General features: G+C 45.4%; 1 protein-coding gene across 1 annotated transcript in view; it reads left to right on the plus strand.

Moving 5' to 3' along the window:
* Window positions 1–692: 692 nt before the first annotated feature.
* The window catches only part of LOC126474367 (UDP-glycosyltransferase UGT5-like), a 60,788-nt gene continuing 36,255 nt past the window's right edge, over window positions 693–25,225 (plus strand). Inside the window, exon 1 of the mRNA XM_050101834.1 lies at window positions 693–875. Coding sequence (XP_049957791.1) covers window positions 693–875 — 183 coding nt within the window. The remainder of the gene's footprint in view (window positions 876–25,225) is intronic.

Below are 25,225 nucleotides of genomic sequence, written 5' to 3' on the forward strand. Positions count from 1 at the left end.
ATTGAGCGACTGCAGGGACTGATCTCTGGCACGCTCCCCGTGAATTCCACGTTTCCAGTTTACTGTCCCCACACTACATTTATAGTGCCCTTGCCCACTACACTCATTACTAACCGCAGCCAGTCTACTGATTCCCATAAGAGTTTGAGCAACACTGAAGAAGATCATTGGCCGGTAAGTCTTATCTATATAAAGACATGTCCGAAAGAACAGATAGCATGTTCATATAGATAAGGCTTACCGGACAATGATCTTCTTCAATGCGTAAGCACTCGCATTGCTCAAACTCTAACCGAAATCGGTAGATTTACTGCCGCGAGTAATGAGTATAGTGGGCAGGGGCACAACAAATGTAATGTGTGGACAGTAAGTTGGATATGTGGATCTCACGGGGAGTTTGCCAGAGATCAGTCCCTGCAGTCACTACGTCCTCTGTGTCCTCGGTGGCTCAGTCGGATACACTGTCTGCCATATAATCAGGTGATCCTGGGTTCGAGTCCAGGTCTGCGCACACATTTTCAGATGTCCCCGTTGATATTTATCAATGCCTGTAAGCAGCAAATGGTCTGGATTTCATTGTAATTTCAAAACGTTTTTTTATGTCATCTCTTCAGAATGCCACAAATTTGTACTCAGGTTTCTTTTACGTTGTCGTTAACCCTGCCTGCAGGTGAGACTGTGCCATTTTCACAATGAATGGCTCCGTGACGCTGATACTAGTAGTGATGCTGGCGGCTCGAGTGGCCCACTCAGCCAGGATCCTGGGCATCATCCCGACGGCCTCCATCAGCCACCAGCTGCCTTTCAGACTGATAGCTCTCGAGCTCGCCAAGAGAGGCCATCAGGTCACAGTCATGACAACGGACCCGATAAGAGTAAGTGCACCTTCGACAGAAAATAATTTTTAGAGTCAAAGTCGTTGGCGTGGCTTACGGGTTCTTCAATATGGAATGTAGGTTTTTTCACTTTCTAGTGGAGGTAGAAAAATATTCTTAAATATCAAAAGAACGATTGTGAAACCGTTTAAATTATAGTACATAGATAAAAGCCTCTACAGATGTCGAGAGTCGGAAGAGCAGGTGGAAAAAAATAAATCTCTAAATAGACGTCGAGAGTTGGAAGTGCATGTGGAATTTTTTTGTCTGTGACAGTATACACTAAGAAGATAACATTCATTCCATGAGCAGTTGTCCTTAATCCGCAATGTTCTGATATCCCTTACTGCCACTGAATAATCCAAAAAGAGTTTATGGTCAGGGGTCCACGGAAAGTTGTCGACCTATCGCTGCTTCCTGGACGCTAATATTGTGGGCTCACAGGTATAGCTTGCAGCTCTCCATTTTTTCTGTAATTCTTTACCAGTTCTAACGATACCGACTGGACGCCGATCCTCTTTCCATCTCCTCCTTGTACCAAACTGAGGATCGAACTGAGGCTCTGGAATCAACTGTACATTATGAAAATCAGGTCGTATCACAGTCTGTTATCGAAACATAACGGCTGCTTTTGTCAACTGCAAGGTGCTTGCATTAAACTGAATTGGTTCTGTAAGTTGGTTCAGAGATGATGATGATGATGATGATGATGTTTGGGTTTTGGGGCGCTCAACTGCGCGGTTATCAGCGCCCGTACAAAGTCCCAACCTTCGTTCAGTCCAAACGCGCCACATTCACGAATGATAATGAAATGAGTACAACATAAGCACCCAGTCATCTCGAGGTAGTTCAGAGATTAAGTCGAGTCAGATTTATAAGGAACCTGTCGGTATGAGTCCACTTATCAGTATGGCCTGGATGTGTGCATTGTTTCGGTTGCGCAGGGTGTCGGGAAGACGTTGTATCCTCTCCTGCGGCAAGCCGGCCCACAGCTGTTGTAACTGCTCGTCGATATCCTAATCCATCGGGGGGAACTCAGCATCTTGCTGGCCAACAGAGTATCTCATATCGCGCAGCCAGCTCGTAGAGACACATGTCATGTGTGGAAGAGAATTACACTTTTAAAGAATCTCACACACGAGGCCGCAGGATGTCCATGACGTACCACTGTGCCGTCAGAGTTCTTTCAGTCACTACCAGCCATGACCAGAAGTTATTCCTGATGTCTGCCCACACTACACGTCAGGATTAACACTGTTGGGTTCAAAATGGTTCAAATAGCTCTAAGCAATATGGGGGTTAACATCTGAGGTCATTAGTCCCCTATACTTAAACCGAACTAAGCTAAGGACATCGCACACATCCATGCCCGAGGCAGGATTCGAACCTGCGACCGTAGTAGCAGCGCGGTTCCGGACTGAAGCGCCTAGAATCGCTCTGCCACAGCGGCCGGCAACACTGCTGGGCCTCTCCAAAACATTGGAGGAATGGGGCTTATCACCGACTCGCCGTCGCACTTACTGACGATGCTCAGACTGGGTAGTGACGAACCGCGATTCATCGCTGAACGCAGTGCGACGCCATTCATAACCAGTCCTCGCTTCCCTATCAATGCACTCCTCCAAAAGCAGCCGTCTGTGTTGCGATGTTAACGGCAGAATACGCGTCGGACGGCTGCTCCCTAGTCTGGCTCCTGCTTGTCTCCGTCCAATTATGTGCGATGGCACAAAATGTTGCAGGAAGTTTATTACTTTTTTTCGGAGGGCAGAAGGGTTTACGATGTGTTTAGTGCACAATACGGCGATCGTCCCTTCTGGTGGTCAGAATTGCTCGACCGAAAGCTTTTCGACGAGTATGCCTGCCGTCCGTTCCATGCAGTCCAACATCGGGCCACGGTCGAGTCCAGGTGCCACATGAACCTGGACACAGCACGATACGATCAGCCAGTCCAATGGAGACCCACAGTAAGATTGCTTTGAAACTCTGTTGCTGATAACGATGTCTGACACGAGTAAGCGGCATCTTCGTGTCCTTCACAGAGTTCACTCAACATCTGACACTGCCCACGCCCCTTACATACCTATCGTACCTGGTAACAACACTAAACACTAGTAACACGATCCACTGCTCTTACCTTACAGGTAGAATTGCAACTCTAATAATTTCCATACCCGCCGAGTGCGGCACACGTATGAAGTTAGATTGACCTCCAACCATTTATTCCGGTGCTTCACTCTTTTTAACAAACAGTGTAGGTTTATCTACGAAGCAATAACTGTCCTTAAATGCAAGACAAGCTGTAGAGTTATGTCTTAAACACTCCTTTAATAACTCTGAAATACTGACGAAATATAATGAATTTTCGGAAACGCTAAATTTAAATAAACACTTTTGTTGTAACCACTACCGGAACGGTAGCGGGGTTGCCGAGAACGAAGCGCGGCGGAACCAAACGGGAGCGGCCCGAGAACAACAAACGAACGGGAAAGGATGGACACGAACAACGACGGACGACCAAGGGAGACCTTACGACGACAATAAGCAACGGGGTGACAAGCGACACGAATGCACAACGTCCACTAGTAACGTATGGACACGAACAACGACGGACGACCAAGGGAGACCTTACGACGACAATAAGCAACGGGGTGACAAGCGACACGAATGCACAACGTCCACTAGTAACGGAAACGAAGTACTCCAAACACTCTGTCTGTTGAAGCGATGTCGATAGACTCCACGAATATCGGACTGTCTAGCTGAGCTCTTTTTTCTTTATTTTTACTTTAACACCTTATACAAAGGTGGGCCGACAGCGGCAATCTTACGCTGCTCTTCGGCTACAGCTAGTACAAATAGCAACAAGGAAGACATAGAAAAACAAAACATAATGAAGTACAAAAAACAGTAGACACATGAGTACAAAACACGGAGCCGTTCGCAGGTGTAGTAAAATAAGAAACTTGACTGAAATAACACACGTGAACGATGGAGCGTGAGCGGTGAAACACTAAAGCACTAACACGACGGCACACGCAAAGAACCGACGGCGATGATCTCTGGGGTGTGAATGTTCACTTGACGTGTACGAGTCCGGGGACCTGCCAAAAAGGGTAAAAGTTGGGGGAGGAGGGAGAGGGGAGGGTGTAGATGCCAGTGGTAGAGGAGATGGAGGAAAGAAGGTAGGGGGTAGGGGAAGCCCAAGGGGAGGAGGGGGGGAGGAAGGGAGGAGGGAGAGAAGGGAGAGAGGGTGTCCTAACAAAAAAACACAGGGTGTGGGAGTATAAAAGTTGGTAGGAGGGGTAGATGGAGGGGATGAGGGCATCATCAGGGAGGGGGAGTTGGTGGAAGCCACCTTGGACGAGGGTATGGAGAGTGGAGACATGGAGATCAGGTGGGACGTAGGAATAGAGGCGCGGCAGCAGACAGGGGTGGGAGAGGATGGGAGAGACAAGAGGGTGAGGGGGATCAAGTTTATGGCAGGTGTAGAGGATCCGTATCTGTTCAAGGAAAAGGAGGAGGTGCGGGAACGGAATAAGGTCATACAGGATCTGTGTGCGGGAGGGGAGACGGATGCAATAGGCGAGGCAGAGCACATGGCGTTCTAGGATTTGAAGGGCTTTGTAAAAGGTAGGAGGGGCGGAGATCCATGCAGGACCTGTGTAGCAGAGGATAGGGCAGATGAGGGATTTATAGGTATGGAGGATGGTGGAGGGGTCCAGATCCCATGTGCAGAAACGAGCTTGAGGAGATGGAGGCGGGAACGTGCCTTGGCTTGGATCGTCCGGAGATGGAGGTCCAGGAGAGGTGACAGTCAAGGGTGACGCCAAGGTATTTGAGAGTAGGGGTGAGGATGATAAGGACGGCCATAAATGGTGATATAGAAGCCGTGGAGACGGAAGGAAGAGGTGGTTCTGCCTACAATGATCGCCTGCTAGCTGATCATTTTTTTTTTCTTTATTGATATTCAGTTCCCCCCAAAGGGGGCGGGCTGGCAGCAGCTTACTACGCTGCTCTATAGCCTACAGACTTTTTTTTTAAAAAAAAGGAAGAAGAAAGAAACAAGGAAAAACAGGCGATAAAACGGTGATTTAAAGTGTAAAATGGCGTAAAAATGCGGAAAGTTAAAACAGAAAGCAAAAGGGGTAGGCAATGTTGATAAAATACACAGGAATCAGACAAGGAACAAAGTAGACACACAATTAAAAAAAACCATGGCGACAGTCTGGTTTCTGTTCGCAAGAGATAAAAAATCACACCCAGCGACAGTATGATGGCTGTTCGCTACACTTCCCAAAAGACACAACACGGAACACTCACTGGAAAAACACACTGTAAAACACTGCACGAAAATGGCGGCACAAATACGGCACTCCCGATCCAAAGGCAGATTGGCGGGGGGGACTTGGAGAAGGGGGAAAAACAAGGAGGGAGGAGAGGAAAAAACGAAAAGGGGGGGGGGGAACCAAGGAGGGAGAGGACTAATAAAGGGGGAGAAGGGCAGACGCGAGAGGGAATGAGAGGAGGCAGAGGAGGGAAATGTAAAAGGTCTCGGGGGAGAGAAGGGGGCAGAGAGAGGGGAGGTGGGGAAGAAAGAGGATGGAAGGAGGGGGGAAAGGGAACCCAGGAAAAGGACAGAGGAAAGGAGGGAGAGTGAGGATCAGAGTTGATAGGAAGGATAAATGGAGGGAGAGAGGGCATCATCCGGGAGGGGAAGTTGATGGAAGCCACCTTGGGAAAGGAGATGTAGGGTGTAGAGATGGAGGGTAGGGGGGACACAACGGTGAAGACGTGGCAGGGGGCGGGGATTGGAGAGGAGAGGAGCAACCAGGGGGTGAGGGGGTTCAAGATGGTGGGAGGTGTAGAGGATGCGGGTATGTTCGAGGAATAGGAGCAGATGGGGGAAAGGAATGAGATCATAGAGGATCCGCGTGGGGGGCGGGAAGCGTATACGGAAGGCGAGGCAGAGTGCATGACGCTCAAGGATCTGGAGGGACTTATAGAATTTGGGGAGGGGGGCACATATCCAGGCAGGACTGGCGTAACATAGGATGGGACGGATTAAGGATTTGTAGGTGTGGAGGATGGTAGAGGGGTGCAACCCCCATGTCTGGCCAGAGAGGAGTTTCAGGAGTCGGAGGCAGTTGTGGGCTTTGGATTGGATGGAGCGGAGATGAGGGATCCAGGTGACGTGACGGTCAATGGTGAGGCCAAGGTAGGTGAGGGTGGGGGTAAGGCGGACAGGACGGGTGCAGACAGTAAGGGAGAAATCCAGGAGCTGGAAGGAGAGAGTGGTACGACCTACGATGATGGCCTGGGTCTTGGAAGGATTGAGTTTCAGGTGCCACTGGTTACACCATGCAGCAAAAAGCTAGCTGAGCGAGAGGCAGGCGCTTATATACAGGGTACGGTACCTCGCTATTGGCTGCTGGGACCACGTGCTCCACCGTGGCGCCCTCACGTTGTAGCGAGCCAGGAGAGCGCGCGCAGCCACGGCTTATTGCGCGACGGCTGTAGAGACCTCTAGTGGTAATCGAGGTCCATGCCGTCTGGCGCGGATTCAAAACCCGTGGCGCTCAGTGCCAGAACTTTGCTGTTCTGTGGTTAATGGAGCATCAAAATGGTTCAAATGGCTCTGAGCACTATGGGACTCAACTGCTGCGGTCATTAGTCCCCTAGAACTTAGAACTAGTTAAACCTAACTAACCTAAGGACATCACACACATCCATGCCCGAGGCAGGATTCGAACCTGCGACCGCAGCGGTCTCGCGGTTCCAGACTGCAGCGCCAGAACCGCGCGGCCACTTCGGCCGGCAATGGAGCATCAGAACGTGACCCAGAGTCGTTCAAATTTCATTCACATGAACATTCCAGAAAATCTCAAAGAAAAAAATAATGTGATTAGTGACAAAAAAGTGGAACATACCACGAAAAGTTTAAAAATTTGCAAGAAGTTAAGAGGGGTAAGCGAACAGTCATTGAGGAAGTGGTACTAAGTAAATCTGATACAAAAATATCACCATTTAAAATAAGGAAAATACCACTATCCTCAGTAGTAAAAATTCATATAGAATAAAAAAAATCTCAATAAGAAACTCAAACTCTGCGGCCGTGTAATATGTAATGTGATGAGTCAATCACAGTATGTTTTTAAAAGGGCTATTCTAATGAGGCAGCTATTTATAATTTTATTGAGTACAAAATAAAATGCAAGCATTTGTTATTTTTTGTGACTATTCAAAGTTATTTGGTTGTATCAGTCATAATATTCTGTTAAGAGCAACAACGTTTTTATTGTTTACTTTGTTTCAGAACAATCTTTATTTAGATCTGTTTTAACAAACTGTTAACGGAAAAGTACGCTAGGATGTTTGAGTGTAGGGACGCCACATCATGTTCATGGGGGAAAATCACGAAGGGCGTTTCTCGGGGTTTCATCATGGGCCCAATAGTGTTCTTGTTTTATGGTAATGGTCTACCATTTTGTTTTAATCAGCTGGCAGAACTGGTGTTATCACGAGCATCATTTCGTGTTACATTCAGCCGCTCACTAAACATGTGTTTTCCTCCCTGAAGGACAACAAAATATAAGAAGTGCGACGCCCATGGTACGACACGGAAGTAAAGAACGACAGCAGCGCTCCTAGAGTCCTCGCAGCGAACTCTGAATACGAGAAAACAAATCACGAAAATGCGTATTTCTAATTCGAAATTCGCGATTTAGTTGATAATTTTTTAAAGACAAAAAAGAAGAAACGATTCAACATAAAGGAATTATCCGAGTGGGACGGAAATCTATAGATATGACGTATATGTACAGACAAACAAGTGATTCGAATTTCAGAAAAAATCCATTGTTTATTAAAGAGAAAGTGCTCCACAAATGGTACACGTCAACAACGCGGTGGTCCACGCAGTTATTCGGCTTGGCGTTGATTGATGGAGTTGTTGGATGTTGGCCACCGCTGTGCTGTAAGCGGATGTCAGTCAAAGAAGTGTTGCCGTGAAAGGAAATGCACCCTCAACCGACACTCCTGGTTGTCGGGCCTTATGGCGGGCGAATGTTAGGTTGGTATCCCACCGCTATCCGGGGCGCCTCCAAACAAATCTCGGCCTGGAATCTCCTTGGCTGCAGTAGAAATGTCTCCAGTGATGAACCTGTTTCGGACTGCTCCCTGATGACCAGCGAAGTCGTGTTTGTAGATGCCTTGGACAGCAGTCGAACGCCAACCTGTCTGTCACCTGTCAGATGGTGGTGGTGGTTGATTCGGTTCAAAATGGTTCAAATGGCTCTAAGCACTATAGGACTTAACTTCTGAGGTCATCAGTCCCCTAGAACTTAGAACTACTTGAACATAACTAACCTAAGGACATCAATACATCCATGCCCGAGGCAGGATTCGAACCTGCGACCGTAGCGGTCACCCGGTACCAGACTGTAGCGCCTAGAATAGCTCGGCCACCCAGGCCGGCGGTTGATTCGGGGGAGGGGACCAGGCATAGAGGTCTTTGGTCCCTTCGGATTAGGTAAGGATGGGGAAGGAAGTCGGCCGTGCCATTTCAAAGGAACCATCCCGGATTTTGCGATTTAGGGAAATCATAGAAAACCTAAATCAGGATGGCCAGACGCGGGTTTGAACCGTCGTCCTCCCAAATGCGAGTCCAGTGTGCTAACCACTGCGCCATCTCACTCGGTCCACCATATGGCCCGACAGCCAGCAGTGATCGTGTGGCGTGCCATTTATTTCATAGCACGACCCCTTCAGTTCTTATCTGCGGCATCCTTTAGCACGGCGGTACGTCGACATATTCTACATCCCGTTTTTTTGCCCATCATGGCAAGCCATCCTCGCCTAACATTTCAGAAAGATAATGGCCGCCCACACACGGCGAGAGTTTCTACTGTTTGTCTTCGTGGTTACCAAACTCTATCTAGGCCAGCAAGGTCGCTGGACCTCCCACAAATTGAGAACATTTGGAGCATTATCGGCAGGACTCTCCAAACAGCTCGGGATTTTAATGATCTAATGTGATTAAATGATGATGGCCTCCTCTTGGGAAATATTCCATAGTTAAAATAGTCCCCAATCGGATCTCCGGGCAAAGGAGAAAGAAAACTGGCGTTCTACTGATCGGAGCGTGGAATGTCAGATCGCTTAATCGGCCAGGTAGGTTAGAAAATTTAAAAACGGAAATGGATAGATTAATGTTAGATATACTGGGAATTAGTGATGTTCGATGGCAGGAGGAACATGACTTCTGGTCAGGTGAATACAGGATTATAAATGCAAAATCAAACAAGGGTAATGCAGGAGTAAGTTTAATCATGAATAAAAAAAAAATAGTAGCACTGATAAGCTACTACGAACAGCATAGTGAACGCATTATTGTAGCCAACACAGACACGAAGTCCACGTCTACCACGTCTCCGCAGATGATGAAGAGATTGAAGAAATGTATGAAGCGATAAAAGATATTATTCAGATAAGGGAGACGAAAATTCGATGGTCATGGGGACTGGAATTCGATAACAGGAATAGGAAGAGAAGGAAAAGTAGTAGGTGCACATAGACTGGGGTTAGGAATGAAAGAGGAAGCTACCAGGTAGAATTTTGCCCAGAACATAACTTAATCACTTGGTTTAAGAATCATGGAAGAAGGTTGTATTTGTGCAAGAGGCTTGGAGACACTGGACGGTTTCAGATAGATTATATAATTGTATGACAGAATTTCAGGAACCGGGTTTTAAATTGTAAGACATTGGCCTCTGACCACAATTTATTGGTTATGAACTGTAGATTAAAACTTAAGAAACTGCAAAAATTTGTGAATTTAAGGAGATGGGACCTGGATAAACTGAAAGAACCAGGGGGTAGAGAGTTTCAGAGAGAGCATTAGGGTATAATTGACAAGAACAGGGGAAAGAAATACAGTAGAAGAAAAATGGGCAGCTTTGAGAGATGAAATAATGAAGGCAGGAGAGGATCAAGTGAATAAAAAGACGAGGGCTAGTAGAAATCCTTGAGTAACAGAAGAGGTATTGAATTTAATTGATGAAAGGATAAAATATAAAAATGCAGTAAATGAAGACGATACAAACGTCTCAAAAATGATACCGACAGGAACTGCAAAATGGCTAAGCAAGAACGGCTAGAGAACAAATGTAAAGATGTGGAGGCATATATCACTAGGAGTAAGATAGATACTGCCTACAGGAAAATTAGAGAGACCTATGGAGGAAAGAGAACCACTTGTAAGAATATCAAGAGCTCAGATGGAAAAGAATGGAAAGCGAACAGGTGGGAGGAGTATGTAGAAGGTCTATACGAGGCCGATGTAGTTCAGGGCAATATGGAAGAGGATGTAGCTGAAGATGAGATGGGAGAAATTGATACTGCGTGAAAAATTTGTCAGAGCACTGAAAGACCTAAGTTGACACAAGGCCCCAGGAATAGACAACATTCCATTAGAACTACTGATAGCCTGGGGAGAGCCAGCCATAACAGAACTCTACCATCTGGTGAGCAAGATGTGTGAGACAGACGAAAAATCTTCAGACTTCAAGAAGAATATAGTAATTCCAATCCCAAAGAAAGCAGGTGTTGACAGGTGTAAAAATTACCGAACTATCAGTTTAGTAAGTTACGGTTGCAAAATAGTAACACAAATTCCTCACAGACGAATGGAAAAACTGGTAGAAGCCGACCTTGGGGGTGATCAGTTTGGATTCCTTTGAAATGCTGGAACACGCGAGGGAATATTGACCCTACGACTTATCTTAGAAGATAGAATTTGTAGACTTAGAGAAAGCTTTTGACGATGTCGACTGGCAAACTCTCTTACAAATTCTGAAGGTGGCAGGAATAAAATATAGAGAGCGAAATGCTCTTTACAATTTGTACAGAAACCAGATGGCAGTTATAAAGAGTCAAGGGCATGAAAGGGAAGTAGTGGTTGAGAAGGGAGTGAGATAGGGTTGTAGCCTGTCCCAGATGCTCATCTGCATATACATGGACACTCAGAAAATCACATTTAAGTGCCTGGCAGAAGGTTCATCGAACCATCTTCATAATTCTCTATTATTCCAATCTCGTATAGCGTGCGGGAAGAACGAACATCTATATCTTTGTGTACGAGCTCTGATTTACCTTGTTTTATCATGGTGATCGTTTCTCCCTATGTAGGTCGGCATCAAAAAAATATTTTCGCATTCGGATGAAAAAGTTGGTGATCGGAATTTCGTGAGAAGATCTCTCCACAACGAAAAACTGATGATGTCCATCCCAAATACTGTATCATTTCAGTCACACTCTCTCCCCTATTTCGCGATAATACAAAGCTGTCCTTGTTTGAGCTTTTTTATTTTAAATTCAGTGCATTAGTATTTGTAAAATGACTCTTTCATATAGTGTTCATTAAAAAATGACGATCATTCCACTTGGGAGCTGTGGAATGGTACATTAGCTTATTTGTTTTAGTTGTAAATATTTGTCATGTATTGTTGTTTTGCTGACGTGTTCTACATCCCGGATGACCTCCTCACTATGGATCATTTGGAATGAAAGTAAATCTAATCCAATCTAATCTAATCCTACCTGATAAGGATTTCGCACCGCGTAGCCGTATTCCAAAAGAGGACGGACAAGGGTAGTGTAGGCGGTCTCCTTAGTAGATCTGTTACAGATCCTAAGTGCCGTTTGGTTAGCCTTCCCCACAACATTTTCTGTGTTCTATGTGTTATTCAATCTGTATATTGAGCAAACAGTAATGGAAACAACAGAAAAATGTGGAGTAGGAGTAAAAGTCCATGGAGAAGAAATTAAAATGGTTCAAATGGCTCTGAGAACTATGGGACTTAATATCTGAGGTCATCAGTCCCCTAGAACTTAGAACAACTTAAACCTAACTAACCTAAGGACATCACACACATCCATTCCCGAGGCAGGATTCGAATCTGCGACCGTAACGGTCGCGCGGTTCCAGACTGAAGCACCTAGAACCGCTGGGCCACACCGGCCGGCAGAATAAATTAAAACTTTGAGGTTTCCCGACGACATCGTAATTCTGTCAGAGACAGCAAAGGACCTGGAAGAGCAGTTGAACGGTATGGACAGTGTCTTGGAAGTAGGATATAAGATGAAAATCAACAAAAGCAAAACGAGGATAATGGAATGTAGTCGAATTAAATCAGGTGATTCTGAGGGAATGAGATAAGGAAATAAGACACTTAAAGCAGTGGATGAGTTTTGCTATTTGGGCAGCAAAATAACTGATGATGGTCGAAGTAGAGAGGATATAAAATGTAGACTGGCTATGGCAAGGAAAGCGTTCCTGAAGAAGAGAAATTTGTTAACATCGAGTATAGATTTAGGTGTCGGGAAGTCTTTTCTGTATTTGTATGGAGTGTAGTCATGTATGGAAGTGAAACATGGACGATAAATAGCGTAGACTAGAAGAGAGCAGTAGCTTTTGAAATGGCGTGCTGCAGAAGGATGCTGAAGATTAGTTGGGTAGATCATGTAATTAATGAGGAGGTACTGAATAGTATTGGAGAGAAGAGGAACTTGTGGCACAACTTGACTTGAAGAAGGGATAGGTTGGTAGGATACATTCTGTGGCATCAAAGAATTACCATTTTAGCACTGGAGGGGAGTATGGAGGGCAAAACTCGTAGAAGCAGACCAAGAGATGAACAGAGAAGCAGGTTCAAAAGGATGTAGATTGAAGCAGTTGCTCGGAGATGAAGACGCTTGCACAGGACATAGTAGCATGAAGAGCTGCCTCAAACCAGGCAGAAGACGGAAGACCACAACAACAACAATGCACCAGTTCGACAGAATTTGGCGCGGTATCCCTCAGGATGACATCCAACAACTCTGTCAACCAATGCCTAGCCGAATAACCGCTTGAATAAGGGCCAGAGGTGGACCAACGCATTATTGATTTGCTCAGTTTGTGAAGCGCTTTCTCTTGAATAAATAATTTTTTTGACATTGTAATCATTTGTTTGTCTATTTACGTGCATCTATCGATATATTCCAGAAATCTCAATCAAAAACCAAGATCAACTTCTCATAGCTGGGTTTCACAATCATGTAAAATTTTATAAAAGACGTCGTGGTTGCCTTTTGTATCTAAAATAAATTATTTTTAAAACCAAATATTGCAGTTTATACTTATGCGATCAGTTCAGCTTGTATTTATGTGATACAGAAAACAAACAGGCAATCGTGGATTCATTTACACCACACAATATTATGAGTCTACGCAAAAATTAAGCAGATTGCTAGCAAGATATTCACAAAGCAATTCAATGAGTACAACATGAAGAAGAAGTAATAATCGTGAACACAATACGAAGAAACCAGCTTCTGTCACGTCAGATGAGTTTTAGGTTTAGACATGTGCTTAAGAGGCGTTATTTTCTCTTAGTGGCCCAAACATCCTTGCTTGTAAATGCTAAAAATGTAACAGTAGTTACGCACATGTATTCAAAAGTTATTAACATGTACTACAAGCAATATATCTCAGCAGAAATCAATATGCTATAATCATCTTCCCACCCTGATGGAAATTTAAAAGCAAATTATACACATTCTCATACTTTCATCAATGGATCTACTAGTGAAATCTTTATAACTAGAGTTTACTAAATGCCGGATCATTCAGTACTGTGGAAGTATATTAACACAATCCCATGTGCAATTATGCCCATCGAGTAGAATGCTTTTGCTGCATAATAGTAACTGGTACATGAGCTACGTACTCAGACACTAATTCAAAAATGTATACTAAATGGGAAGGAGGAACATCATTCGAAGCGGTTCCTGAAAAGCTGTAATAAAGTTGAATAGCAATTCTGTCAATAGCTGCGAACATGGAGTTCTCCATTAAATGCGGGAAGGTACGATAAACGGATTCGAACTAAAATAAAAAAGAATACGAACAACGTAATTTCGACGCATTTAAGTCGATCAGTTCACAGACGGGTTTACAGGAGGACTAAATGGCCACAGAAAATTGTACAACGAAACCAGCTTCTGTTTTATATGAAACGAAAACAAATAAGGAATTATTTTCTCCACCCCATATTACAGATGCGAGCAAGATCAAGCACAAAACGAGTAAAATATAAACAGTGCAATTCATGGAGTGCAATAAACACATGAAGTTGTACTCTGTCAGCAACACAGTGCGATGAAATCAACTTCTGTCCTGAACGGTCTGCCCCGATAGCTGAGTGGTCAGCGTGACGGATTGCCGTCCTAAGGGTCCGGGTTCGATTTCCGGTTGGGGAATTTTCTCCTCTCAGGGACTAGGTGTTGTGTTGTCTTCATCATCATTTCATCCCCATCCGACGCGCAGGTCGCCCAATGTGGCGCCGAATGTAGTGAGACCTGCACCTCGGCGGCGGGACCTGCCCCGCAAGGGGCCTCCCGGCCAATGACGCCAAACGCTCATTTCCATTTCCATTTGTCCTGAACGAAATCAAAACAAATATGGAAGGATTTAAATCGCCCAATAAGAAGACGAGATGTTTGCTTGATAAACTTGCAGCGTTCCAAGTGGCCTGGCAGCGAACCAAGATCGTGTTACCGGAAGTCCCCATATGAGTTTCACCCCCCCCCCCCCCCCCTACTCCTTTCGCTCATTCAATCGTAACGTCATAGCGAAGTACTAAGGACAGAGCGTGCGAGAGATGCGCGTGTGCAGACAGTGACAGCAGCCTATCGCGCTGTTGCACATGGTAGGTCAGTACAGGGACAGTTAAAGTTGTTTGCGGATGACGTCATGCCATGTGCTCGAGTGGATTCTGCATCACAGATTTGCAGTCAGGGTGCGTAGGATAACCGTGAGTGCTCAAACGAAATTTCAACCACAGATTATAACTCCAGGTGTCGGTCCAGTGTGTCTAGCACTCAGACAGATTGGCAGCAGGCCCTCAACTGGGCTCTTTCTATCCTACAACAACCATCACTGCCACCGAGGCGGAACCAGCTTTTATCAGAGAACACAACATACCTCCACCGTGCCCTTCAGTGACTGTCCTTTGACACCACCGAAGTCCCAAATGACGGTAGATTAGCATCAGTGGATTGTACGGTATGCGGCGTCTGGCTCGGTGCTGTCCTTGAAGTAAACGATTTACAACAGTTCATTGTGCCACTGTGCTCACATTGCTGCTGGACATGCAGTACGATGCGCCACAACACGATGGTCTCTCCTCTCGGTAGTGCCGCGTGGCCCTTCAGAGCCCGGTCTTCTTGCGACCACCACTGCCAACAACTATATACAGTGGTTACATTCCTGTCAAGTCTTTCCGCAGTATTGCAGAAGGAACATCCAGCTTCTCGTAGCCCTGTTATACGGCCCCTCTCAAAGTCAGTGATGCGGTGAGAATGGTGTCTTTGCCGCGTTAAAGCCATTCTTGAGTAGCATCAACTCACCATGTCCAGTCTGAAAGGTGACTAACGCTGATGACCTTAACAGCGTGAATTTGAAAAATACGTGACTTGCATCCTCGTAGTGGGCCTAATAGCGCCACTCTTACGCGACAGACGCGAATTTCGAAAAGAAATAGGTGCGACAACTTGCCTGTCAACTTTCGTTTATGTCGCACAACTTCTTCTTAGTGATGCAATGGTTTTCCGCCAGTGTGTTTAGCGTAAGTCCACAAGTGACCTTTTCTGTAATAACCCATCATTAAGCACTCATTGCACAAAGGAAAATAATTACATTAATCGTAAGGCAACTGAGAATATAGGCCATAGCTTTACAGTACGTATATTTCCTGAAGAAATTTATTGCCCACAATTCATTGCAGTTTGAGAGTTATGAACCAGTTCACAAATACAGCAATAGAAAGAAAAATGATTTTAATTTCGTTCTAGTGAATCTAACTTAGGCACAAGGTGTGAAATAAGCACACATGATACTCTTTGAGGCTGTTGAAAGAGCAATGATGGATGTCCACAAAGTTCCTGCCCAGCTCTGCATGCGTCCTTGGTCGCAGGTCATCTGCGGTTCTTCTCCCCCTATTCATCGCTACTCGGCTCTCTGCAAATCATATGTGGGATCATGTGTGATCTGTCTACGTGGCATACGCATCTTCACCACATATTCGTCCGCTAGGGCAGACAGACAGAGACTGCGAGGGAACTTTGAAAAGTCTCTCATTTGGCTCAAGGGTGGGCGATATTTAACATAGCTGTTAAAATAATACCGCTACTGAATTGTAACTATGAAGCAATAACACGATTCGCTATGGGTATATTACATTCACAAACAGAGAAGCGAATTTTCACCACAATCCTCGTCTTGTGTAGCTATGAAGCTAAAATACATTTCTTCTGGCAATGGCCATGAAACTAAACTACTTTTCCTCTAGCCATGAGCATAACCGTCCGGAAGCGGGGGCGGGGGATCGCAGACGCGAGTCCTCCATAATATTATTTGAAAAGCGATTTAAGTTTTTTGAGTCTTAGTTGACAAAAAATGATACCGTTGATCCAAACGTAACTGATTACACATACTGAAAGCTCTTGTGCAGTAAGAATTTACAGTTTTCAGGATTTACTAACGTTCCAGTGAATCAAATGCGCTTGTATTACTCACCAAAAGGAATTTAGTTTGAAAAACGATTGTTTAGCACATAATGTATAGTAATAGTCCACACACTGTCGACAAATTTAAATATTAATACTATATAACTTTTTTAGAGTCGGTAATGCAGTCTTAAAATGACACGCTTTAGAAGTTTTAAGCACCATTGAAATATCTGTTCTGAGGCATTGAGAATGCTCCATAAAGCGGTTTTAGGTCCTAATTTTTTCAACTTCTTTCAAGGGGATCTCATGTTTAGACCCCCTAGTGATATGCACTGTATCTATTGAATCCTCCCGCCCCAATAATTTAGTGCTGGTGTCAGTTACAAATTTCATTAATGTACAACAAACCAATACTCTTACCACTCACGCCTTGCCACGACAGTAGACAGACTCAGAATTCCGTCTCGGAGCTGTTTAAACTGAGACGTCTCGTGTGATCAGCACAATGGCCACACTCCTAGGAAGCACACGAACAGTTTTGTGTTTCCCCTGAAGCCGTTCCAAGTGGCAGCCGCTACTCCGTAATAGCTCCACACGGGCAGTGTTACTCGCGGATGGAACTTCTGTCTTCGTTAGCAGCTCACAGTTTAAGGGATAGGTGTGGACAGCGTGAGAAGTGGCTGATTGGATGGATCACTCGATGTGTTGTTTAAAGATGTGCACTGAGTAACTTATATTCTCAAGGAAACAATATTTGCTGTGTAACTGGTATGTAAATGTTTAACCCAGAAAACGGGTATTTTATATATCTCGAGGCGGTGTCGAAGATAAACGCAGTTACGAAGCGCAGTATCTTCTTGGTACGTTGAAGCTATGAAGAGAGTAGTTAATGAACGATCAAAAGGCTTTTGCACTACATGTTGAATGGAAATGACTTATCGAGAGGCAGGTGAAAAATAAAAGGTCGACTAAGCTCAACGAGACGGGGAAATATATAATAGCGATTCTGGAAAAGGAGTGAAGGAAATAAGATTAAGGTTTAGCGTCCCGTCGACGTTGAGGTCATTAGAGACGAAGCAGAAGCTGGAAATGTTTCAAGAATGGTGAAGGAAATCGACCGTGCTCTTTACAAAGGAACCATCCCAGCATTTTCCCGTGGCAGATGAGGGAAATCGCGGAAAACATATTGTGCATAGCCTGACGCGAATTTTGAACCGTCGTCCTCCCAAAAGCGGACCATTGTTGTAATCATTGCCCCATCTCACTGGCTGTGCTACTGAAGAATGAAAAAAACAAGTCGTCAGAAGTGCAGCTTTCTTTTCGCGGAAGGGGCGAAACATTCGTAGCTCCGAGTGTATTCTGTGCTCTTGTGAGCAGGTATTAACATTGTGTGTATGTTCCACACCTCCTCCAAAACCACAGGACCGATTTCAGCCAAACTTGGTACAGGTATACCTTACTGTCACTGTACAACATATAGTTCAGGAGATTACCATTGATCTGATAAACGAACTGGGAGGTCAGTCATAAAAGCAAAGGCGTTTTTCGCTGCGGCAGGACCTTCTCATGAAATTTCAATCACCAACTTTCTCCTCATAGTGAGAAAATATTTTGCTAGCACCCGCCTACATATTGGAAATGATCATCATAATAAAACAAGAGAAATCTGAGCTCGCACGGAAAGCTAGAGTGGAGCGGTAGCTTAAAGATGATTTGATGAACCCTCTGCCTGGCACTTAGTTGTTACTTGGAGAGTAATCATACAGATGCATGTAGGTAAGTAGAAGAAAAGGGTTGGGTGAAAAACTGCGCCGGCCGGGGTGGCCAAGCGTTTCTAGGCGCTACAGTCTGGAACCGCGCGATCGCTACGGTCGCAGGTTCGAATCCTGCCTCGGGCATGGATGTGTGTGATGTCCTTAGGTTAGTTAGGTTTAATTAGTTCTAAGTTGTAGGGGACTGATGACCTTAGAAGTTAAGTCCCATAGTGCTCAGAGTCATTCGAACCATTTGAATTTGAAAAACTGCCGCATCATGTATGATGTTTAAATTAATTACTTCTTTACTAGTAACTCCATTCGCAACACATTTTTCGGTCGGTAATCACTTATGGTGGCGATATGCCAAAATATTTATATCACTGGAGAACACATAGTTCAGAAGATATGACGTCATAAATATTAAGTACAAGGCCAGACGTTGGGCAGTACGGGCGTGGTCGCATAGCTTTAAATAAGTACCTGGGCATCACCGCGTTTCTCCGCTAGAATTACATAAAGTAAAGCATAGTAATCCTAGATTCAGTTTTGTCTGTGTTCGTTTCCGGTTGCTAAAAATAATTGGCAGGCATAAGTCAAGTTATTTGTGAAGATATGTTGCTGTAACAGACGAAAGTTACGAATTTGCATGGTACGATATTTGTAATCAAACATTATGTCCCAAAATGACTGACAGTAACCTGAGAGAACATCTGGAGAGAAAGCATCCAACAATATTTTTGTCAATTTACGTTTATCGCCATGGAAATATGTAGAAACGATTCTGTATGTAAATGCGGTCTATTTGATGAAGGAACTATGAATACATTGTTTAGAACTTAAAACAAATCTCGTTAAAATTTAGAAACCAATGTTACATTAATGTGAACCATTTTAATGATTTCGCCGTGTCTCACTGCATACGTAGACCGAATTGAATAAATATCAAGTTTCTGGAAACCATTAATACTCATAATAATGTGTTTATCCCATCACTGATGTGATACATAGAAGAAAGAAAAAAAAATATGTTTAACGTCCCACTGAATACAAGGTGGTTACAGGTGGAGCAAATGTGCGGACTGCATGAGCCAGGATTGTTTCACGCTGTCCTCTCTTCCTCCTCTTTCCATCATCCCTTGCTCATACCACATGTACACACATCAAAAAAAGTTTTGCATCACGTCAGTTCCAAGAGTTCCGGAACCTTTACAGAGAATTGGAATAGAGATCCGCGTGACCGCTACGGTCGCAAGTTCGAATCCTGCCTCGGGCATGGATGTGTGTGATGTCCTTAGGTTAGTTAGATTTAAGTAGTTTTAAGTTCTGGGGGACTGATGACCACAGATGTTAAGTCCCATAGTGCTCAGAGCCATTTGAACCATTTGAATAGAGATCAACATAAACATCATTTCCCCCGTTTTTATTGCTCATGAACATCACACATTACATGTTGTACCACCATATAGCGAGACCTTCAGAGGTGGTGCTCCAGATTGCTGTACACACCGGTATCTCTAATACCCAGTAGCACGTCATTTTGCACTGATGCATACCTGTATTCGTTGTGGCATACTATCCACAAGTTAATCAAGGCACTGTTGGTCCAGATTGTCCCACTCCTCAACGGCGATAGGGCGTAGATCCCTCAGGGTGGTTGGTGGGGAACGTCGTCCATAAACAGTATTTTTCAATCTATCCCAGGCATGTTCGTAAGGGTTCATGTCTGGAGAACATGCTGGCCACTCTAATCGAGCGATGTCGTTATCCTGAAGGAAGTCATTCACAAGATGTGCATGATGGGAGCGCGAACTGTCGTCCATGAAGACGAATGCCTCGCCAGTATGCTGCCGACATGGTTGCACTATCGGTCGGAGGATGGCAATCACGTATCGTACAGCCATGACGTCGCCTACCATGACGACCAGCGGCAGACGTCGGCCCCACATAATGCCACCCCAAAACAGCAGGGAATCTCCACCTTTCTGCACTCGCTGCACAGTGTGTCTAAGGCGTTCGGCCTGCTGAGGTTGCTTCCAAACACGTCTCTGACGATTGTCTGGTTCAAGGCATATGCGACACTCAACGGTGAAGAGAGCGTGATGCCACTGAGGGGCACATTCGGCATGTTGTCGGGCCCATCTGTACCGCGCTGCATGGTGTCGTGGTTGCAAACATGGACCTCGCCATGGACGTCGGGAGTGAAGTTGCGCATCTTGCAGATTATTGGGCACAGTTTGAATCGTAACACGAAGTCCTGTGGCTGCACGAAAAGCATTATTCAACATGGTGGCGTTGCTGTCAGGGTTCCTTCGAGCCATAATCCATAGGTAACGGTCATCCACTGCAGTAGTAGCCCTTGGGCGGCGTGAGCGAGGCATATCATCGACAGTTCCTATCTCTCTGTATCTCCTCCATGTCCGAACAACATCGCTTTGGTTCACTCCGAGACGCCTGGACACTTCTCTTGTTGAGAGCCCTTCCTGTCACAAAGTAACAATGCGGACGCGACGGATCCGCGGTATTGCCCGTCTAGGCATGGTTGAACTACAGACAATAAGAGCTGTGTACCTCCTTCCTGGTGGAATGACGAACTGATCGGCTGTCGGATCCCGTCCGTCAAATAGGCGCTGCTCGTGCATGGTTGTTCACATCTTTGGGCGGATTTAGTGACATCTCTGAACAGTTAAAGGGACTGACTGCGAAACAGTATCCACAGTCAACGTCTATCTTCAGTAGTTCTGGGATCTGGGGTGATGCAAAACATTTTTTGATGCGCGTATTTATGATGTTACAAAGTGAGGTGCCACAGTGGTTACAAGGTCGGACTCCCATTTTTGGAAGCGACGATTCAAATCCCAGCCCATTCATCGAGATATAGATTTTCCATGTTTTCCCTGTCTTTCTCCAGCCAAATGCCGGGATAGATCCTTTGTATAGGGCACGGCCGATTTCGTTCTCCATCCCTCCCTACCCCGAGCTCATGGTCTGCCCCTATATGGCTTCATAGTCGATGGGATGTTAAACTCTACATATTCCTTCCTTTGCGATGTTCTTCTGTTTGCACGTTTCTGTGGCTCTAAATTTTCATTAAATGTTTTAGTAATTGTCCGCTGACTTTTGATGATGCATTCTAACGTCAGTACAACCATGCCACCAGGTGACATGTTATGATAGTTGGGTTCTATAACTGCAGTACGGAGTCAGTTGTGCGATAAGTAACACTTTACATGGTATTATGTATTAAGTTCTTTTCTTTACTGTGTGAAATTGTTTGTCAGTGGATTTAATTACATCTATTCTTAATAGGCCAACTTTAAGTTGTGCGGTTCGCGCGGTATCCCCGCGGTCTGCCGGCACTTTGCCACGGTTCTCGCGGCTCCCCTCGTCGGAGGTTCGAGTCCTCCCTCGGGCACTGGTGTGTGTGTTGTCCTTAGCGAATGTTAGTTTCAGTTAGATTAAGTAGTGTGTAAGGCTAGGGACCGATGACCTAAACAGTTTGGTGCCATAGGAACTTACCACAAATTTCCATATTTATGTTGTGCGTTCATGTCAACTGTGATGTGTTTGGTAGACACTCAGATGATGTTCCCCACCCGAAACGCTTAAATAATGAAGTTTTAACGACAGGTGGCTTCTTTTGCACGATCTAAAAGCGGTGCTTAGTAAAAAAGGTAAATGAAATCGGCCGCTATCTTTTCGAGAGAATTAATGTGGTTTATTTCCGTGGCGATTTAGGGAAACCCCGGAAATTCTAAATTTAGATAGCTAGATGGGGTTCGAACCGCTTTCATTCCGAGCCTCAGCCACATCTCTCGGTCACGTGGTTGCAGTGCGTCATCTCTGTAGTCGCCGGCCGGGGAGGCCGAGCGGTTCTAGGCGCTTCAGTCTGGAACCGCACGACCGCTACGGTCGCAGGTTCGAATCCAGCGTCGGGCATGGATGTGTGTGATGTCCTTAGGTTAGTTAGGTTTAAGTAGTTCTAAGTTCTAGGGTACTTATGACCTAAGATGTTGCGTCTCATAGTACTCAGAGCCATTTGAACCATTTGAACTGATGACCTCAGAAGTTAAGTCCCGTAGTGCTCAGAGCCATTTGAGCCATCTCTGTAGTCGACAGAAGAAGAAACATTCACTCGATGACAAACAAAAGTGTGACCATCCCAATACGACACATCAGTAATCACTAAACTGCTTACTGTGCATGTCAGAAGCGTCGCAAAAGAGAGTTCAGTGCTACTGTTGGCTTGGGAGAGTCCTATGTGTAAATTCAGCAGCTTAATAGAGAAGGATTTGCTTCATCAGCGCACTACAACACATACAGACGGCGATAGTATCGCCTACACAAGGCAGAAACGGGCAGTGCATTGGCGGAGCTGTCGTTAGTACTCAGGTAATTAATGTGAAAAGGTTTCCCAAGTGATTGCGGCCGCACGGCGGAAATTAATCGACTTCGAACGCGGAATAGTTCTTAGAGTCAGACGCATGGGACATTCAATTTCGGAAATCGTCAGCGAATTCAATATCCCGAGGTTCACAGCCACAAGAGTGTGCCGAGAGTACCAAATTTCAGCTATTATCTCTCACGATGGACAACGCAGTGGCCTACGACCTTCACTTAACGACCGAGAGCAGCGGGTTTTGCTTAGAGATGTCAGTGCTAACAGACAAGCAACACTGGGTGAAAGAATCGCAGAAATCAATGTAGGACGCACGACGAACATATCCGTTAGGACAATGAGGCGAAATTTTCTTTAATGGGCTATGGCAGCAAACGACCGAGACGAGTGCCTCAGTTAACAGCTGGAATCGTGACCATACCAGCTGGGCTCTAGAGACTGGAAAACTGTGGCCTGGTTAGACGAGTCACGAATTCATTTGATAAGAGATGATGGTATGGTTCAATTGTAGCCCAGACCCCACGAGGCCATGGATCATAGTTGTCAATAAGGGACTGTGCAAGCTAGTGGTGGCCGGCTGCATAATGGTGCGGGCTATGTTTACATGGAATGGAACTGATCATTCACTGGAAACGGTTATCTTCGGCTACTTACAGACTATTTTCAGCCATTTGTGGACGTTATGTTGCTAAACAACATTGGAATTTGTATGAATTAAAATTGCCATGTCTCTGGGCCATAATTGTTCGCAACTGGTTTCAAGAACATTCTGGACAATTACAGCGATTTGATTTGGCCACCCATCTCGCCCGACATGAATCCCATTGGACATTTATGGGACACAGTCGAGAGGTCAGAACGCCCACAAAATCCTGCATAGAAGCAGCAAGGCTTATCATTTATGCAGGGGACTACCAACGGCTTGTAGAGTGCATATCACGTCGAGTTGCTGCGCTTCCCCAAGGATAAAGAATGTCCGACACGATATTAGGAGGTCTTTTGGCACCTCGTTGTATGATCCCTTTCTTCGCAGTTCGTGACAATATGAGAGTTGTGTCTTAAATGGATCTGTTAAGTGTAGGTGATTGTAATGGGTATGTGTACTGGCCATTAAAATTGGTACACCAAGAAGAAACGCGGATGATAAACGGGTATTCATTGGACAAATATATTATACTAGAACTGACATGTCATTACATTTTCACGCTATTTGGGTGCATAGATCCTGCGAAATCAGTAGCCAGAACAACCACCTCTGGCCGTAATAACGGCCTTGATACGCCTGGGCATTGAGTCAAACAGAGCTTGGATGGCGTGTACAGGTACAGCTGCCCATGCAGCTTCAACACCATATCACAGTTCATCAAATATAGTGACTGGCGTGTTCTGACGAGCCAGTTGCTCGGCCACCATTGACCAGACCTTTTTAATTGGTGAGAGATCTGGAGGATGTGCTGGCCAGGGCAGCAGTCGAACATTTTCTGTGTCCAGAAAGGCCCGTACAGGACAAGCAAATTGCGGTAGTGCATTATCCTGCTGAAATGTAAGGTTTCGCGGAGATCTAATGAAGGGTAGAGCCACGGGTCGTAACACATCTGAAATGTAACGTCCACTGTTCAAAGTGCCTTCAATGCGAACAAGAGGTTACTGAGACGTATAACCAATGGCACCACATACCATCACGCCGGGTGATACGCCAGTATGGCGATGACGAATACACGCTTCCAATGTGCGTTCACCGCGATGCCACCAAACACGGATGAGGCCATCATGATGCTGTAAACAGAACCTCGATTCGTCCGAAAAAATGACGTTTTGCCATTCGTGCACCCAGGTTCGTCGATGAGCACAGCATCGCAGGCGCTCCTGTCTGTGTTGCAGCGTCAGGGGTAACCGCAGCCATGTTTCAAATGGTTCAAATGGCTGTGAGCACTATGTGACTTAAATCTGAGGTCATCAGTCCCCTAGAACTTAGAACACCTTAAACCTAACTAACCTAAGGACATCACACACATCCATGCCCGGGGCAGGATTCGAACCTGCGACCGCAGCAGCAGCGCGGTTCTGGGCTGAAGCGCCTAGAACCGCTCGGCCACACCGGCCGGCGCAGCCATGGTCTCTGAGCTGATAGTCCATGCTGCTGCAAATGTCGTCGAACTGTTCGTGCAGTTGGTTGTTGTCTTGCAAACGTCCCCATCTGTTCACTCAGTGATCGAGACGTGGCTACACGATCCGTTACACCCAAGCGGATAAGATGCCTGTCATCTCAACTGCTAGTGACACGAGGCCGTTGGGATCCAGCATGGCGTTCCGTATTACCCTCCTGAACCCACCGATTCCATATTCTGCCAACAGTCATTGGATCTCGACGAACGCGAGCAGCAATGTCGCGATACGATAAACCGCATTCGCGATAGGCTACAATCCGACGTTTATCAAAGTCGGATACGTGATGATTACGCATTTCACCTCCTTACACGAGGCATCACAACAACGTTTCACCAGGCAACGCCGGTGAACTGCTGTTTGTGTATGGGAAATCGGTTGGAAACCTTCCTCATTTCAGCACGTCGTAGGTGTCGCCACCGGCGCCAACCTTGTGTGAATGCTCTGAAAAGCTAATCATTTGCATATACAGCATTACAGCA

This window comes from Schistocerca serialis, chromosome 4 (genome assembly GCF_023864345.2).
Source record: "Schistocerca serialis cubense isolate TAMUIC-IGC-003099 chromosome 4, iqSchSeri2.2, whole genome shotgun sequence".
Taxonomy (NCBI): domain Eukaryota; kingdom Metazoa; phylum Arthropoda; class Insecta; order Orthoptera; family Acrididae; genus Schistocerca; species Schistocerca serialis.